Consider the following 13,519-nt stretch of genomic DNA (forward strand, 5'->3'; position numbering starts at 1 on the left):
ATTTGGTCGTCCCCTGAATGCGATTCTTTTTGGTCTATCTATCGTGCAACTTAATTTCCATTTGCTATTATTTTAATCAATTATCACACTGGATTCTTATCGTCTAATCTGTTTCCTGACGATGTGCACTCATGAGGAATGGCAAATCGAAATTTTGTTTTCATTCATGAGCACTCACTCCCTCCCCCTTTGTCACATGGACGCGAACAAACTTTGCAATCAATCCGGCAAGCCTGAGCATACATCACAAACGCTAGGATTTGCGAAACCTTTGCATTCCTAGTCCAGCGTTAGATTTGCTTATTTCGAGTCTGGCGACGTCACTTTGCGGCTGAAAATGTCGATTGTCGCGAATTTGGGCAGGTTTAGACAAAGCGTCCATCAGCCATTAACCCGGTTTTTTTTTCATTTTTGGTTTTTTCTCTGTATTCGCTTTAATTTTCTTATCAGGAATCACTTGCTACCATTTTAATGCTAATGTGAACGCAGGGGGAATGAGGTACATGGAACTGATTTGTAAGTTATTGTAAAGACTTGAAGAGGCTCGCACACTTCAGCACGTTTGGACACAAACAGAACCAAATAGTTCAATATACCATTTATTTACGAATTTAAATAAAGTGTGTTCACAAGGGATTTTTCAATTATCTCTTCGCGTTGCAATTTTGTCAACTTTGCGCATGCACGATTTAGAGTCAACCGCACGCCTCTCTTAACGATTATCCACAACTACTACATTCTGCAACTTTTCCAGGTCTCTGTTTGGGTCAGTCGTCCGTTACACTACACGCCCTTCTTTGGTTGTTGGCCTTTTTTCGACATTTTCCTTTCCTTGAAAAAAAAAAAAGGTTAAAAAAAAGAAAAATAATGAAATAAAAAAGAATCAACAAATTTGGGTCGTTTGGCAAATACGCGTGCTTTAATGTCGCCGTGTACTTAGGCGGTACCAATACGAATGAACCAGAACTACCTTATAATTTACCACTTACGACTATTGATCTTGTAAAATATACCTGGCTCAAAAGTTCAAGATTGAAATTTTGAGGGGAACTACGCTGACGGTGATACTTGGGCGGGAAGTACTTAGGCGGTACCAATACGAATGAACCAGTACATACCTCATAATTTACCACTTACGACTATTAATCTTGTAAAATATACCTCGCTCAAAAGTTCAAGATTGACATTTTGAGGGGAACTATAAGCTACGCTGACGGTGATCTTTTCCTTCTTCAATGCCTGACGGGAGCAAGTATGTTACAGCCAGCTTAGAACCTCGAGGGTTTGTTAGCTTGCGTATGCAAGCATTTTCGTGGAGTTTCATAGCAAAGAAAGATAGATAAACCCTTCATTTAATTACGTGACAGCGATGTGTTGTAAATACTATGCGGAATGTATTCCAAAATATAGAGGCCCCATTGGTAAATAGGTACAGCTACTGGATCAATATAGTTTGTTTTAGGCATTTGATGCATCCAGAACATTCACCAATTGGGCCTCTATATTTTGGAAGACATGCCGCATAATTAAATGAAGGGTGTATCAAAAAGGAAACTCCCTGTCATTCTCAGTGTAGTGTATTGATTTCAGTTAGAGTACGTTCACTTTATAAAAACCAAATAAAGTTACTACAAAGTACGTAATTGTACCAAAACCTGATCTATCATACTACAATGAAACTACTACGTGATGAGACATAACAGCTCTTCCGTAGAAGTAGAAATTGTTGAACTTCTATATAGATATAACCTTGTTGAAAATAAACTTCAGTGCACATGGCGTTACTTGTCTGAGTTTATTACTTGATTACGTGACAATACCATAACGGGCGCGTTACCATCCACTTACCACGGCAGCAGTTTCATTTGAGTGTCAAAGGTTATTTCACGGTGACTACCTTGGTCAGTTGCATTGCTACCCTAAGTGATTACCTTTAGAGAACTCGCATCATTTTTTCAACGAATGCCGGACGGCCAAAAACAATCACATCTTGAAAGCCCTCTTTCTTTGCGGTTTTTAGCAAGTTACGTGTAATTGTTTCCAACTTCTGACAACAAGATGATCCAGTTAAGCGTCATGCAAGTGACTTGTTTTTACATCAGTAACCGTGGCCGAGATACTGAAATCACTCCCGTCAAGAAAAGACTCAACCTCGCCTCATAGGCTATCCAGATTTTCACGAGCGCGCGAGTCATGCGGGTAAGTCGAAAGGTCCCACGCGAGAGGAGGGGGCTCGAGAAACGGCAGCTCCCTTAAAAACTGGAGAGTCTGCTTCAAGGCTACTAATTGAATCGCAGACCATGAATATTGATGCGATCTTAAGGTGAGGTTTTCAGTCAATGATCAGAACTTACCTTATGTTTAGCAACTTTCATTTTTGGTTTCAAATCTCTCAAAGCTGCTTTGAGTAGTGGAGTGATCTTGGTGTTTCCCGGTGGGTCGTATCCTCGGTAAAAGAAAATGATGAAAGAGTGTCAAAAGTAGGAGTTGCAGCACTGATCATTTTTAAACAACTAAGCCAACCCCTAATGGTGCTTTTTCAAAAAGTGTTCCAGGTTTTATTGGAAAAAAATAATATCTTAATTTCTCGGCTAACAGTAATTATTATAAACTGAACTACGGATATCAGATTTCCAACATTTTCATTGGTTTGCCGGACACAGGCTATCACTTCATATACCTGATGTACCTAATATGGTCAAGGAACGCGGCAGCAATAAGCGAGCTGAAAACATTTTTGCAGCTCTGGGAAAAAATGGCCGACAAAGCCGTTTTGGACCGGAATTGAGCGAGGCAGAAATCGACACTTTAGTGGAAGAGTTGTTGATTCTGGAGTTTGTGATAAAGATAAAAAATTATTCGACTCGGGCTTGCTGGATGTAAAATGATTACAACGAACTCGGCGCTACTCCCTCGAGCTCGTTAGTTATCTATCTCTTCACATTCAGCGCGCCCTCGTATAATAATTGTTAATTAGTATATACTGACTCAGTGCTCTTGGTCTTTCAAGCAATCTGATTGGTTCTATATCTTGGAGTAATTGAACATTATTCACTCCCTGTAGGGAGTCAATAATGCGTGATCCAAGCAAAAGAAAATGGCCGGCGTAAACTCGCGTTTCGCTGGCATTTCTGAATCGGAAATATTGAGAATATAAAATGATGCTGTACCAGAGAATAAAGGGAGGGCCACAAATATGAGACTTCATATTTTTGACAACCAGTGTTTGACTTCGTTTCTCCAGATAATAATTGCTACAAATTGAGCAATCTTCACGCCACCAATTTGTTTCACTCGGAGTAATTTTATTTCGTACACTGGTTTTCCCAGCAAAACAAATTTGTTACTGAAATCGAGGAGATGGAAAAAAAAAAGGTTTAAGAAAGTTCTACATGGGCTGCAAGGAAAAGAAAACAAGACAGGTCTTATTGCAACAAAGCAAGCTCACCTCTTAAAGCCACCTTTAACAGCGACATGTTTTAACAAATTGACTTTCGATTTAGATTGTTGATTTCAACGGTGTTTTAAAAATGTCCTCTTTGCTTTTTTGTGACGACGATTTTAACGAAGGCTATTTAGATTTGCCATGTTTGAAGCTTCTGTAAACACTTTCGCGCATGCATTGTATCGCTTGCACGTTTTCCAGCTCGTTAATTAGCCCATTTCCGAGTTGCTGTATGCTTGCCTCCGTTTCAAATGGAGTCCTGGTGCACAACCATTCAAATGGAAATGAGTGGTGTATTTTCATGCAAATAAAAGTCATTATCATTTGAATGGTTGAGCACCAAGACTCGTTTTGAACCAGAGGCAACAGCAACTCGGAAATGGCCTAATGAGATGCCAATTAAATCGACTTTGAGATCACTTCGTCTGTATATACTAAAATAGTTAGACCATCTCATATCCAACGCGCGCTCATGGAATAATTGTTAAAGAACCAAACAGCTAATTCAAGGGGGTTTTGACTGATTCATCAAAACAATATTTTGCATGTACATATTCCTCCTCGTTTTCCAGGGATTCTGAGTGTTTAGAATATGTCACCGCTTAAACGCGCTTCAGTCAGTTACACTCACAGGTACGCTGTTTAGCCTGAGCTTGACGTACATGGAATGGTGTTTCGTTTACCTGTTTTGTAAATGGAATTACTCCAATATCCTCCGCAATGTTTATCCTTCTTGTTAGAGCATTCACTAGAACACTTCCACTCCGGCAGCATACCATATCGTCCTCGCTTGTTGCCGCAGAAACATAGATAAGAGAATTGTAGACCGGCATATCTGTAATATAGGTCTTTGCAGCTCTTCGCGCACGAGCGGACGGTTATCTCTCGACCGTGCACCCTTTGCGGTAAATCTCGCGGATCAGAATCTTCATAGCAGCCTAAATATTCTATTAAAACCACATTAAAAACGTTAAAAGTAAATAAGCAAATTCGAAAAGTTTGCGTTAGAACCAGAAAACAGCACGTGATGACTAGGGGACGGGAAGGGACTCCCGACTTGGAGTCCCGTCGCGTCCCATAAGGTTTATTCATAAAAGGGCGCACTGTTGCATAGAAAGCTTGCAAATATTTATTTATTTATTTATTTATTTATTACAATTTATGGCATGCAAAAAACAGAGGCCAAGGGATGAAATGCAAAAGAGTCAAAGACCCCATATTAAAGCAGATCACCTTAATATTAAAGCAATATTGAAGCAATATTAAAGTCGATCGCCCCATGCATATTAAAGCAGATTATATTAATAGCAGTTTGGGATAAAAATAATAATCGCGATTTACCAAGAGGAAAGTCATAGTGGCAATTCAAAAAAAGAAAGCAGAAGCCAGGCCTCATTTATTGAGCTGTGACTACTTTAACAATATACCATAGCTGGTGACAGAGGATGCTATCAACACCAGTGAAACAATAACAGCGACTCTCATTGCTTCCCCGACGTCTGGGCGGTCTCGGCTTTTTTAGCTTCCTGTGGGCACAAAAACATTAAGGAGGGACATTGTTAACACCTACATTTCTCATATTAAGACAAGAGCAATGAAAAAAAGAACAACTTCACAGCCGAGATATTTCCAATTTAAGGCAGGTGGTTCTTATACGTAGTCACTCAACGCGGAGGAGGAGACTGACTCCCGTAACACGATCCTCAGGCAATATTGGATCATAACAACTTTAATTTAGTAACTTGTAACTGAAAAGTAATACAACTCTGCGGAAGTAAAGAGCTGAGTAGCGAAATAAACAGCACAAATATAAATTCCATCCTGGTTGATTCTTTGGAGATCAACGTGATTTATTGTTATATATTAGGATTCGAGGCTATTAAATTGCGATGCTTCACACAAAAGCCAAAACAAGTGAAGATGATATATTGAATTAACCCTTATAATCTCATTTCTATAAATTGGATATGTAAATTCCTTACCTTTCATTGAATTGTAGTCGAATAAAGTAGTTTATTTTGCTTTATAACTCTTCAATTATTAATAGAAGAACAGGGGTGACCATAACAAATGGAACGTTTAGACGACGTATTCGGGATGGCAGAAAGTGTTCCCAGTTTCGTTAGCGAATACAACATTTCAATTTAAGTATTACCTCACGAACGGTCACTATTTATCTTTATGAGTGATTAACATGAATTATTCATTATTGCAAAGCAATTCATTTGAGAAAACAAGACAACCTGTATATTTAGGGAAATACAGTAAGATTCAAAATAGTTTTGAAAGCCAAACCGTGGTCGAAAGGTTGATTTGGTTATCTTGACATTTTTGCTCTCTTGATTTCACCTCATATCGGCATTTTGGATGTTGTTGCAGAGTGGGGTTGTCTCTATGTCTTCAATATAGCTGGCTGAGAAGAAATCAAAATATATCATCATTCGATTCAGCTGACAAAAGTCAGAGTAAAGAGTGCGGTCTTCGCTTGTTTTGTATCCTTGTTCTCATCCAATGGAAAGAGCTCTCATGTTCAACTCGCTGTCTTTTTTATGTATCATGTTAGCGTGCCTGTAATACTGAATGCAGATGTACTGCAAAGCGTTGCAATAAAGTTTTTAAAAAAGGGGAAAGGCACAGTTTTTTCCTCACGCAAACCGTCCGACTCATCCGTTAAAACCGGCTAAATTCTTCTGAAAGTGCAATACAATCTATTGGGATTATGCACCAAAAGGAGGCTGTCCGGTCCAGTGGTTAGGGCGCTTGCCTTGAGATCCGAGGATCCCGGATGTAAGACACGTTCTGACCACTTGTTGAATTTGTTGCTGGTACTCCTTAATAGGCCTTTTTCGATATATGAAAATATACCTTGAAAGAGAGGTTTAGAGGACAAAGACAAAGGAAAGTGGATGATATGTAAATATTTTTTTCAACGTGTTTCTATTGTTTTCATCATCACTGCCTCACTACCAAGCTGAATATTTGATATTTCGAAAGTGGCCTATTCAACATCTCAGCTGCACTTGTAAATAGCCAACTGGTTTGCTTGCGGCCAGCTGGGATTCTTAACAGTTGTCGTTAAATGTTCTGTTCTGTTATGTTTCATTGGCCTTGAAAACTGAATTAAGGCCCCCATGGGGAGTGGTCCGTATGTATGATGGTGATGGAAATTTAGGCTAGCCACATTAATTATCCATTGCGAAATTCTTACACCTTTTCAAGATGGAAATTTTGATTGTAATGTTGTGATGATGACGATTGTGTTAGTGATGATTATGGTGATGACGACCATGATAATTGTGATGTTGTTAATGATGATGTCAATGGCAATTGTGATTGTAATTGTGATGATAATTAATGATGATAATGACGATTGTGATATTGATGATGACTATTATTGTGATGATGATGATGATGATGATGACCATGATAATGACGCTGCTGTCAATGATGATGGTGATGGCAATTGTGATTGTTATTGTGATGATAATGATGATAATGACGATTATTCTGATGACGATGATGATGATGATGCTGATTAATGATAATGATGATGCTGGTAATGATGATGGTGATGGCAATTGTGATTGCAATTGTGATGATAATGACGATTATTGTGACGACGACGATGATGATTATGATGAAGGTGATGATAACGATGACGATGATTAAGATGATGATGATAGTAATGGTGATGGATATGACTCAGAGAAGTATTAAAAGAAAAATATTTCACGACCCTCACCCATAACTGAAGTTCACAGACAAAACAAAGCTACAAAGTTGTAAAGTTATAAATAATCAGCGTGGTAAAATATTACTTGTTTTAGTTATCTCTTCCTTCATTTCACAGGTTTCAGTATTTCGCAATTTGCTTTTGTCATTTGCCCAGTTAAGTGAATCCTAACAATTGTTTATTATCCTCATCCTAAATAAAGCCTAACGTTAACTTGTACGATAATTTCGAGTTAAGTTGTGAGCTGGAGAGTGAGGGTGTGTACAACCTAAATAATACGCTTAATACTTATGATCAGTCAGACCTGCGAAGTATCTTTGCGCTAATTGCAGGAAACTTAAATATCATTATATTATGAAGATTGTTTTATCAAAATCTCATGCAAACTAAAATAGGCCAAGTATATGGTTATTTGTCGCGTCGAAGGAGGTTAACTTTCTTACCCCTATAAGTAACGTGCGCACTGTATTTCAGCCAGAACTGGTAGCGTATAAATATATAAGCAAACGATGCGAACACGTACCAACTTTAACGGTTTCTTTGATCAGGAAGATTTCAAACTTTTAAAAATAATAACAAAACATCAAACAAGTCATTTCTTTTTTGGTCGCTCAAAACTACAACTCACTTGTACGTTGTTCGTTGTTTGAGAAATGCAAGCCATATTCAACGCAGACACTCACTGCCTTCCCGGCGGACAGGCCACCTTTAATTTGTTCAGTGAAAACAAATGGGAAAAAGAGAAACAATTGTTCATAGGATATTCATAACAAACGAAGCTTGAAATAGAGTGTTACAGATACATCGGTTTGTAATTCAAAAAGCTACAAGACCAATATCTCGTAAAGCTGTTCCACAAACAATTTCGTAAGATGGCGAAATATTTCGATTTACTCAACGTACTTCAAAACGAAGGCATACTTGGTTCCAAAGTCCACCAAATGTTTCATGAGGTACTGCAGTTTGGCTTGATAACGTGAATGCAGAGTTCTTGCATGATCTCGAATTGACTCCTCAAGTTCATTGCTCTTTTAAGTACTCCCGACTAGAAATAATGCATGTTGTTTTCGTAATCTACTTAATTTGTTGATAAAGTTTTTGAAGTCTCTCACATTTGTTCCTGTACAGGTTTCTATCTTTGATCGCCTTGCTCAAGCTTTCCTTGATCTCGCGTACCTGTTCTTTCAATCTCTGATTTTGCACTTTGAGGTTCGCGCTTGTAGCAACTCGTCTTTGCCGACAGCTCGTCGCATAGCTGCGGTTTTTGAGGCTTCGCCGCCGTTTCCTTAGTTTCTGGACCTCTGCTCTTGGTAGCTTTTTCAAACGTTTATTTAGTTCTTGTATTGGTAATTTCATTAAATCGTCATCTGTGATCTGATCGCCGAAATCCTGCTCGGAATGTAAGCTCGGAGGTGTAGTAGGATAGCTAATAACGTCGGCGGCACTTGGGTGCGGCTGTGGAAGATAGCATTCGTCCATGTCATTTTTGTCACTGACAAGTTCCTGCAAATGATCATTTGAATTCCAACTTAAACTGTAATCATCGTCTAGCAAATACGTTCCCAGAACTTCGTCCAAGGAAGGAAGATCAGGGAATGTCGATGGACTGGACATGTTTCTCACTAAGTAACCCAATTTGAGTTTATTTTCGAAACGTTTTCAGAGAGCACATGGCTCAGTTAGCCACTTGAAGAAGAATGTTTTATTAACCGAATTCTTGATGCAAGGAGCTCGGTTTAATGTTTCGACCAATGAAAGAGTTCAATGTTAACAGATGTGACAGTTGCTCCGCCCAATTCGTTCTTTCCAGGCGGGGAATCCCCTAACGGCTCTCTTCTGTATCCATATATGTTATGACATAGCACAAAGCTTTCATGAATCATCCATGAAGGATGGAATCTTAATCCCAGCAGTAAATAAAGTGCGGTTGCACGAGCAGTTTCACTCCATCTTGAAAGTCTAAGACGGTTTAAAGTTAGCTAGTAAAAATGACTCTGAATCGATCGATGACTTCAGAGAGGCCTCAACAAAATCCAGAGAGTGTATCAAATTAGGATTAAATACAGCGCAAAAAAAGACAAAGTTCGTTATATTTATAGATATTTATAGATTGGCTTGCTTCGAATATTTCATGCCGCTTGCTTTTTGTGTTGATATAGATTATCAACCACTGGATGTGTTTACCGTGAGTCGCTTGCAGTCGACCAATCTTTTCAACCTCGCGTACTTCTGCTTGTACTCGTCCCTTTCCTTTCGCATTTTTCTCAAATGTTCCCTCGTTTGGTTTATCTCCAACTCGATTGCTTCGTTTTCAGCAGCAATACTGTTTTTCTTTTCACAGCCCTTCTGTCGAAATTTCAGAGAATATTTACGGTTTTTTAGGAGACGCCTTCTTCTTCTCACGCGGTTCACCAAGCCTTCGGGAAGTCTGCGTAGGTGTTTGTTCAAGTCGTGTATGGACATCTTTTCGAGGCTTTCGTCGCTTAGCGTTGGGATAAACGCAATAGAACTGCGGTCTTGATGTAATTGCTGGTCATTGCTAACATTACTTGTTTCTGCCGCGATCATTTCGTATTTTCCATGTGCCCAGTCGAATTCCTCAAGCATGTTAAAATCTTCAAACAACTCTCCGGTGATGGGAAACATGCCGTCATCTTGACAGTCATGAGAAATATCACTGTCTTCCTTTGACGAAGAGTCACGAAGAGGCAAAGATACTATGTCCTTGCTCAAAACCATTCTCAGATACTCTGATTACTTTTACTGAACTAAAATGCTTTTTATTTTATGGGCGGATATCAAGTTAAAGGAGGGTCTGTGTTTTGGGGGAAAGTCCCAACTCCACCTGACGAACGTAAACATATCTAATCTCTGGCTGTGGAAGGGATTGACCAGATGGCTATCGGAACTGTTTTGAAATTGATCAAATAAAGGAAAAACTTCATCGGGATTTGGTCTAAAAGTTACCAGTTACCAGTATATTAAAACGTCCCCTGACTTGTACCAGGTGTGAAGTGATGTAACGGAATATATTCAAGATTTATGGGACTTTTCCCCTATTGGCTTGAAATTATTCCATCTCAAACAAAGGTGGGAAAAGGGATTAGGATTTGGGGAAACTGAACTTTTATTAGAATTCACTTTCTATTATAAAGTTTTAGTATTTGTGCTGTTGTCAAATACTTTCCTCTGAATCAGTGTGTTGCTTTTAATTTCGTGAAGACCTCAGTCGGTTGAATTGAACGTTACGTATCCTTTAACGATGATTATCAATTATATTAATATAGCTTCGTATTTACGGAGAATAAAGCCCTACAATAACGAAAAGAATGAATGATGACTATAGCCAGCACACATCTTTCCGGCATCATTGATTCGAGAGGATCGAGGCTGAAATTTCCATTCTCAAAAAAAATGCATCTTACGTTTTTGAAGTCTTGTCGTTTTGAATCGGTGATGAATTGCGTCAAACGGTACTTCTCAATTTTTATACATTCCCCGCAAGTTCTAGAAAGTGGAAAACATGATTAAACTTAAGTTCAATTTTAAAACATCCAGAATGTGTTGTTGAAGCATTGTTCACAAAAATGCATCAGAGTTGGAATTCGTAGCCTCTTAGGAAGTGGGAATTTCCCTTGGCACAAACTTGACCTCTGGTGAAAACGAAAGCGCTTCGGTGTTGTTTTCGATGTTGGTCACGACACACAAGGTTGAAATAAAACATCATAAAATGAAACTTGGAAGGAAAAACGAAGAAAACGTTTAAGTAGTTATTTTAAATATTTGGAATGACCCTTCCTTCTATTCTTATATTGACTTTCGAAAGTGAAAGTTGCATGTGAAATTAAACACCCTATTGTCATACTCAAAAGGGTTTTTTACCTTTTGTTTCAGTCGCTGTTAATTAATAGTAAGCTTATTTGCATTTTGCTCTACCTTTTTCCAAACAAAATTTCAATATGTTTCCCGAAAACAGTGTTTGAGTTAACGTTGTGACAAAGGGAAAGGGTTCATATAATTTGCATTCTCGATTATTCGTATTGGCCCTTAATGTTTGACGGGATTTTCCCATGCCCTTTTCCTGCATTTTCATTGGCTCTTCTGTGAACATTCCTGCTCCTCGCAAACCACATTCATTGCCACATTCAAAAAGGTCGCAAAATTCTTGGCTATTCTTAATAAGATTTTCAATTCCCTTGCAGAACTTGTCAATAAAAGCTGGAGCTTTGGTCAGTAAAAGTTCAGAGTAGTTTTGTCGTAAATCTATCAGACAGAAACATATTTTTTTCAGTGTCTAGTTTATACCTAGTATATTGACCTCAAGCAATCATATGAGAGACAATAAGAGACCTAAGGTTTAAAAGTTTCATCTTTAATTTCGAATCGCAGAGTAGAATTTAAAATGACCAGAAAGGAGTACGTGCAAGCGATTTGTTTTTTTTGAGGCAAGCTCCTTTCGGGGATTCCCCGTTTCAAACTGCTAATCTGATTGGTGGAGAACAAGTTACCCCCAGCAGATCCTTGAAATTTCACTCACACATCAGCCCACTGCCTCACATCATGTGCTTTATTTTCAACTGAATTCCTCGTTGAGGAGATGGATTTTATGGAGAATTTATCTATGATGGAGTCACCTGTAGATGAGCTGTTTATGAAGCACCTTATCGAGAATCAATCTATCGAAAATTTGCTTCTACCTGAAGAAGAGCTTGCGAGTGATAACGAATACAGCGACCTTGAAAACATTCTATCGCAGACACAACTGAATGGTTTGGATCTTGATGCGTGGTCCACCACAAGCAACGGACCTCAAAGCCCACACGAATTGCAAGATTCCGACAAACACATTACAGATGAAGACCTGATGAATTTACCGATAAGGGAACTAAATAAACGCTTGCGTTGTCTACCGAAAGAAGAGGTGAAGGTGATTCGAAGGCGTCGACGAAGTCTCAAAAATCGTGGCTATGCAACAAGCTGTCGGCAAAGGCGTGTTCATATGAAGGAGGTCCTCGAAACACAGAACCAGCGCTTAAAATCACAGCTACGCGAAGTAAAGGAAAAGCTTACGAGCGTGACGAAAGAAAGAGACACATTTAAATCTAAATATGACCAACTAAGCAAGCTTGTAGCATGGAGGTTGTCGTCTTCGTCTTGATGGTTATGAGTCTTGCAAATGATGAAATCAACTATTGATTTGGTTCCGGGCGGACCGGGATAATTCTTCTACATATACTGGACGTAACCTTGTTGTAAAATTGAGCCTTAGACTTAGGAGATAATTTCTCAATTGTACACTGAAACTCTAAGCACATAGTTCAAGTATGGTTCAGGAACTAAAAGCTCTCTTTTGAAATTGAGATTACGTCAGCTCAAGATCTTTACATTTTACGAGCTATTTTTCCCCGGTCGACTAACTGGTGCATGCATCAAGGTGTTTTGATTTTCTTCAACCTGAGAAAAGGTACAAACACACTTCCTTGATCGCATCTTAAAGACATGTTAACTTTGCATTGGTAACTTGGTTATTTAAGATCATTTAATATAACACTGCGTGTACATATTGTGATCCGCGAGTTTACTTTCGTCGACGTTCTGTTTTCTATACAATCGGTCATACAATTCAAGAAATTCTATTCAAATCACATTTTAGACCTTTTGTATGAAATCCCGTCACGATTGTTTAATTTAACTGAATAATCTTTGAAAATATTGTTACTCCAGAGATTTTGCCTCAATGATTTGCAAGTGTCGTCAGTTTGTGTTTATGATTCTTGCTTGCTATTTATTAAAAACAATAATTTTATTAAAGCAAAGACCAAAGTTATAAAAAAATTAGGACAGTGACGAACCTTGAAATTTCATTGGAAAATAATGTTGTTTGTGGACTAATACGTTTTGTGTAGGTATTAAAAGGACTGTGTCTTTGTTTGGAAATGTGTGTGCTCCACTTTGTGCTTAAATCTTGTGCTCACCGCTCGCTCTAGAGGGGTAGAAGTTACAGACTTGCAATTTTTTGTTCACGAACATTTATTAAAACATATCTTCACGGTGCAGCTACAATTTTGTCCCGGACTTTCTCGACCAGTTTGCTGTATCAGTGGCACAACTGAATGTTACACATGCAAATTTCTTGAAGCCGATGAAAAGCGGTACTTGAAAGAAACGTCGTTACAGCGGCCGTGGCTAATACCCAATAGCCGTATAAAATCTATTTTGTTTATGGATGAAAATACGTTTTAATAATAACTTAGTACACGTGAGTTGAAAAAGAAACGCGATCTCTATCGTTGCATCCGTTTTGAATAGGCTTTGATTTTAATACCGAAGACTTGTTTCAA

General features: G+C 38.5%; 3 protein-coding genes across 5 annotated transcripts; all 3 read right to left on the reverse strand.

Annotated features, from left to right (window-relative positions):
* Positions 1 to 583: 583 nt before the first annotated feature.
* LOC138018391 (sialate:O-sulfotransferase 1-like) lies at positions 584 to 10,766 on the reverse strand. Of its 3 annotated transcripts, none has more exons than XM_068865008.1 (5): positions 10,604 to 10,766; positions 4,873 to 4,971; positions 4,129 to 4,392; positions 2,355 to 2,446; positions 584 to 831 (listed from the first exon to the last, which is right to left on the reverse strand). In XM_068865008.1, exons 2-5 carry the CDS (start codon positions 4,928 to 4,930, stop codon positions 784 to 786), a joined length of 462 nt encoding a protein of 153 aa, XP_068721109.1. In that variant the 5' UTR covers positions 4,931 to 4,971; positions 10,604 to 10,766; the 3' UTR covers positions 584 to 783. The 3 variants fall into 3 exon arrangements, with proteins under 3 accessions (XP_068721109.1, XP_068721107.1, XP_068721110.1); XM_068865006.1 differs by lacking the exon at positions 10,604 to 10,766 and adding an exon at positions 5,428 to 6,985; XM_068865009.1 differs by lacking the exon at positions 10,604 to 10,766 and adding an exon at positions 5,057 to 5,391.
* On the reverse strand, positions 8,253 to 8,792 carry LOC138021053 (transcription factor MafB-like). The gene has a single exon (XM_068867929.1). The coding sequence runs from the start codon at positions 8,790 to 8,792 to the stop codon at positions 8,253 to 8,255; it is 540 nt and encodes a 179-aa protein (XP_068724030.1).
* LOC138021055 (transcription factor MafK-like) lies at positions 9,342 to 9,917 on the reverse strand. The gene has a single exon (XM_068867930.1). It carries the CDS (start codon positions 9,915 to 9,917, stop codon positions 9,342 to 9,344), a length of 576 nt encoding a protein of 191 aa, XP_068724031.1.
* Positions 10,767 to 13,519: the final 2,753 nt, after the last annotated feature.

This window comes from Montipora capricornis, chromosome 10 (genome assembly GCF_036669925.1).
Source record: "Montipora capricornis isolate CH-2021 chromosome 10, ASM3666992v2, whole genome shotgun sequence".
NCBI classification, from domain to species: Eukaryota; Metazoa; Cnidaria; class Anthozoa; order Scleractinia; family Acroporidae; genus Montipora; species Montipora capricornis.